We start from the raw sequence: 5,136 nt of genomic DNA, 5'->3' as shown, positions 1-5,136 counted from the left end.
TAAAATTTTAAATTTTAAACTCAAAGAATGTATATGAAAAAATATAAAATATAGTGTTTGAAAAACGAAAGGAACAATTATTTTGGGACATGCTAAAAAGAAAAGCATGACATTTATTTATTTATTATTATTATTGGGGAGCTAGGGAGTTAAAAAAAAAAAAAAAAAAAAACAAAAACGCAACGTTTTGAACACTGCAAGGTGCGTTCTACTGTGGTGTACTACTATTAGTAAAATGCGCTTGTGGCTCTCACAAGGAGAAGGAGATTTTCGAGAAAGGCATAATCTATAAAACCCTTTCGCAATTGAAAACTCAAATCTGAGTCTTGATTTGAATACGTTTGTACATGTGTTCATGTGTGTGTGTATTTTTGTATATTTCAATGCGATTTTACGCTTTTTATGTAGATCTTGAAAATACAGCCGTAGAATCAACACGATTCCATGGAATTTGAAATTTTGTGTTGGGATCTTTGGGTTTTGTCTGTTAGGTGATGTTAAGGAATAAAGTCACAATTTCCATTTTTTTCCAAGAATTTTGGAAGATTTGTGTGCTTCGCCATTACTCGGGTGTTAATTATTTGTTAATTTAGTAATTGTAAATTTTGGTGCAGATTCGGGTGTTAATTATTTGTTAATTTAGTTATTGTAAAATTTGGTGCAGATTGTGATAAAATTTTTGAGCATTGGGTGATTTATGTAAAATGTTGGAGTAGAAGAGAATGATGTTAGTGCTGGCAATTGGGATCTCCACATCATTTGCACCGGCAATCTCTGTACCCGACTTCTTCTTCTTATTCTCAATCTCTTGAATATTCTTTGTTGGATAATTAGTGTTTTCTTGATAGTGTCTGCCTTTTTCTTTTTTTTTTTGGGGGGGTTTAATCCTCTTAGAATTATGGTAGGTTTTTTTTTTTATTTTTTTTTATCAAATATAATAACTGATGTGAATACGCCTACAACTTCTTAAAATATGTCCTCGTTAAGCTTCATGACATTTCTTCTTAAAACATCTTGAGACACTCACAAATTTAATGTATCAATTGAACGGATGAACATCTTGATTTATTAGACGCCATAATAGGAATGCATAAAGTCAAATAACTAGCGGAAATCCAGCAAGCAAGAAATTAACCCTATCACTTTGTATTTTGCAGTGACTAATACAAAGATTACAGGATTAATTGATCAAATATGTATCTGGATTCATTAGCTCTGACAGTGAGATTTTTTGCAGTGGTTTAGCAAGTGAGTACCTGCTAGCGAGAAACTCCTGAGAGATGCGTAGCATTGTCGGCCGAGACTTTGGTTCAGGATGTAAGCAAGCAAATGCCAATGTAGCAACCAGAACAACATCCCGTGCAACCACTCCGCTTGCTGGAGCTTGGAGGCGTGCGTCTAACACATCATTTAACATTATATTTTGAGTTGATGTTGATGCTAATGATTGGAGAAGTTCTCCTGGATGCCTTCCCATGAGTGTTTCTAGTGCCACAACTCCGAAGCTATAAACATCACATTTTTCAGTCACAACCATGGTGAAGGCAAGTTCTGCATCAACAAAAAGAATTATGCAAGTGATGCATCAACAAGAAATATACATGTAAGAGGAAACCAACTTTTACTTTATCCTTTGCAGTAAGAAAAAAATAAATAAATAAATAACGAGATTGTTTCAAAATTAAATATTATGGAATTTGTCCATCAATTTGTTTCATCCATAGTGAAGCAGTTACAGACACATTTAATTGTTTTTCCTTATGATTTTGTACAGATAGTGAGATTTGATTTTGTACAGATGGTGAGATTTTTTGAATTTTTCCTTATGATTTTGTTGGAAAATGTAGAGAGAGTAAAACCACAGTCTCTTCCATACTCAGAGATCCTTCAACTAAAAAGTCCTAAAATGACTTGCAGCTAGTAGAAGAGTAAATCATTCTTGGAATAGAAAACATTTTACCAACTAAAACAATTTTGCTGTTAAATTGTAACCAAAAACTTAAAAAAAAAAAAAAAATGCTATAATACGCAATTTTGTTAATTATATTCCCTTTTTATTAGACGGAAAGAATGGTAGATATAGTTAACATTAAGGAATAAAGAGCAGTGTTGTACCTGGAGCAACATATCCATAAGTGCCTACTATCACGGTATGATTAGACGAATCAGGATCCAGCAATCTAGCAGTGCCAAAGTCAGCCACACAAGCTTTGGATTCTGAATCTAATAGAATGTTGTTGCTCGAAATGTCACGGTGAAGAATGGGTGGAGTGCAATCATGGTGCATGTAAGACAAAGCATGGGCAATGCCTTTCACTACATTCACCCTTTGAGTCCATTCCAACTCCATAGCTTCCACTTCACTTGTCAAGACCAAAAAAAGGCTTCCCCTCTCCATGTACTCATACACCAGGAACATGCATTGCTTGTGTAGACAAAACCCATAGAGTTTCACAATGTTCCGATGTCGTATTTGTGATAGAAAGTGTGCTTCGTTCCTGAAACTTTTATCGTAAGCTGGCACTTCGCCTTCCAGGCGATGGAGTTTCTTCAAGGCAACTACTTTCCCACTGGGCAGTTGTGCTCTGTAAACACTCCCATATCCTCCGGTCCCAATGCAGTATCTGATGTCAAAGTCCTCCGTTGCTTCGATTATATCTTCGAATGCAATTGTCCCGTCATAATTGCATATTGAGAACAAATCTCCATGCTTTGTCACTCTGGACTGAGACTGGGTTTTCTTAACCTTGCGTTTTGAGTAGTAAAAATATCCTAGAATTATGGAGACAATGAAAATTGCAATTGGAAGAAAAATTGCAATTGGAAGAAAATTTGCAATTCTTTTCTTGGAAGATGATGGATGGCAAGAAACAGAATAAGATTTTTCATACCATGAATATTTATTCTCAAGAAAAGGATTGCCATCCAAGTAAATGATGGATGTTTTGCATATAAGAGATGGGGGAAATGGAATGATGCCAGAGAGGTTATTGTATGAGAGATCTAGGTTTGATAGCGAAGGAAGCTTAGCTATCTGAGGCGGAATGCTGCCAGAGAGGCTATTGTATGAGAGATCTAGGTATGATAGCGAAGGAAGCTTAGCTATCTGAGGCGGAATGCTGCCAGAGAGGCTATTGTCTGAGAGATCTAGGTATGATAGCGAAGGAAGCTTAGCTATCTGAGGCGGAATGCTGCCAGAGAGGGTATTGTATGAGAGATCTAGGTATGATAGCGAAGGAAGCTTAGCTATCTGAGGCGGAATGCTGCCATTCAAGCTGTTGCCCAACAATTTCATGTGTTTCAAATTAGCCCAATTCTTAATAGCAGTTGGGATTGGTATGGAGCCAGTGAGTTGGTTGGAGGAAATGTCAAGATATGTGAGTTCAGATAATTTGGTAAGGTTTTGAGGTAGGGAACCACTGATTTGATTTGAAGCAAGGGACAAGTATGTCAATTTGGACAATTCACAGAGACTTGAAGGGATTGGGCCTCTGATTTTGTTATCATTGAGTCTTAAATCTACCAAATTACTCAAATTCCCTATTTCTGCAGGGATGGAACCATTGATTTGATTTGAAGCAAGGGACAAGAACGTCAATTTGGACAATTCACAGAGACTTGAAGGTATGGAGCCAGTGAGTTGGTTGTAACCAAGGTTTATCTCAATCAGATTTGTCAAAGACCCTAAGCCGGATGGAATTGATCCTTCGAGTTGGTTGTAACCAAGGTTTATCTCAATCAGATTTGTCAAAGACCCTAAGCCGGAAAGAATTGATCCACTGAGTTGGTTGTCACTTAGGTCCAATGAGGTCAGATTGGGTAAGTGGGCAACAGCCGTTGGGATTGTTCCTTGGAGACGGTTGTGACTGAGGTCAAGATAAATCAAATTCTTTAGATTCCCTATTTCTGGAGGGATGGAACCATATATAATATGGTTCCGAGAAATATCAAGCTCTACTAATTCAGTCAGATTAGTCAGCCAAAGAGGTAGCTTGTCATAAAGACGATTAGAGGACAAATTGAGGTACTTGAGTTTTAAAAGTGTACCTATTTGATCTGGCACACTCGACTCAGAGAGTGTATAATCATTATACAACATATTGCAGCTGAGGTCAAGTCGGACCAGGTTTGGGAAGGAAGAGAAGTTAAATTTCCCCAATTTATCTTCCAATGTATTCCAGTGAGGTAGGTTAATCTGGATGACACTTCCAGCCTCATCGCAAACTATACCAGTCCATTTACAATGAACATCTGACGTGTTTTCCCACCACCCACTATTATGCAGAGCTTCTAGTTCCAATTCTCTTGACGATGCCGATGATGTGGACCCTGCCACCACATAAGGTATAGAGATAGTAAAAATAATATTAGTAGCATAGTAAAAGAGTGAGACAGACCATATAACAAACAATAGATTATTGGAATTGGAATTGGATTTGGAGGATAACATGATTCTAAGTTTTATTTGATCGGATTCAATTGCATGTAACAGATGGGCTTATAATCATCATCATGCTCAAGAGACTTAAAAGGACTTGTGTGGAGGAGACTTGGACACCGGAGTCAAGGTCTTTTTTTTTTTTTTTTTTTTTTTTTTTTTTTTTTTTTTTTTTAGTTATAGCAATTGTAATTTTATTTTTTTAAATTTATTTATATATAGATGGATTTTTAATAAATTTTAATTATTTTTATTGAATTTTTAAAGAACACCCATAATAATACAAAATGATATAACACAAGTTGACTTAGACACTGGTGTCAAGGTCTTCCTTTTTTTCAATCCTATTTTTTTCGAAATTTGCACTATAGTCGCAGTTGTGGTCCGCATATAACAAAATCAAATCAATGTAAGCTAACAAAATTAATTATTCTAATTGTGATTTTTTTTTTCTTAATCGATTTTTAATAAATTTATTGATTTTTTAAAGAACAGGAGTAATAATGCAAGTTGACGTAGACCACCGGAGTCAAACTCTTTTCATTAGGAAGGGAAATTATTTTCTTCTCTCTCTCCCTTTTCTTTATTCATTTTTGTTTTATTTATTTTGGGTTGTAGGTAATATGCATTTCCATTTTTTGTTTTTTTTTTTTTCCCACAATAATAACTGTTTTTCTTTCTTTTCAAAATTTTTAGGA

The 5,136-nt window shown here is 35.5% G+C and overlaps 1 protein-coding gene across 1 annotated transcript; it reads right to left on the bottom strand.

Moving 5' to 3' along the window:
- Nucleotides 1–772: 772 nt before the first annotated feature.
- On the bottom strand, nt 773–4,501 carry LOC132300618 (MDIS1-interacting receptor like kinase 2-like). The gene is made up of 2 exons (XM_059797793.1): nt 2,116–4,501; nt 773–1,551 (listed from the first exon to the last, which is right to left on the bottom strand). The coding sequence occupies exons 1-2, from the start codon at nt 4,448–4,450 to the stop codon at nt 1,181–1,183; spliced, it is 2,706 nt and encodes a 901-aa protein (XP_059653776.1). The 5' UTR covers nt 4,451–4,501; the 3' UTR covers nt 773–1,180.
- Nucleotides 4,502–5,136: the final 635 nt, after the last annotated feature.

Source organism: Cornus florida, unplaced genomic scaffold (assembly GCF_030987335.1).
Source record: "Cornus florida cultivar Cherokee Brave unplaced genomic scaffold, ASM3098733v1 CherokeeBrave_3.0.0_Hap2_Chr03, whole genome shotgun sequence".
Lineage (NCBI taxonomy): Eukaryota > Viridiplantae > Streptophyta > Magnoliopsida > Cornales > Cornaceae > Cornus > Cornus florida.
Note: the sequence above shows the minus strand (reverse complement) of the source record. Positions and strands in the feature narration are given on the sequence as shown.

Excerpts from the sequence above, each read along its gene's own strand:
- LOC132300618 (XM_059797793.1), bottom strand. The coding sequence starts at position 4,450 with ATGTTATCCTCCAAATCCAATTCCAATTCCAATAATCTATTGTTTGTT. Across the intron at positions 1,552-2,115 it reads TTATGGATATGTTGCTCCAG|AACTTGCCTTCACCATGGTT; the intron begins GTACAACACTGC and ends TTGTTGATGCAG.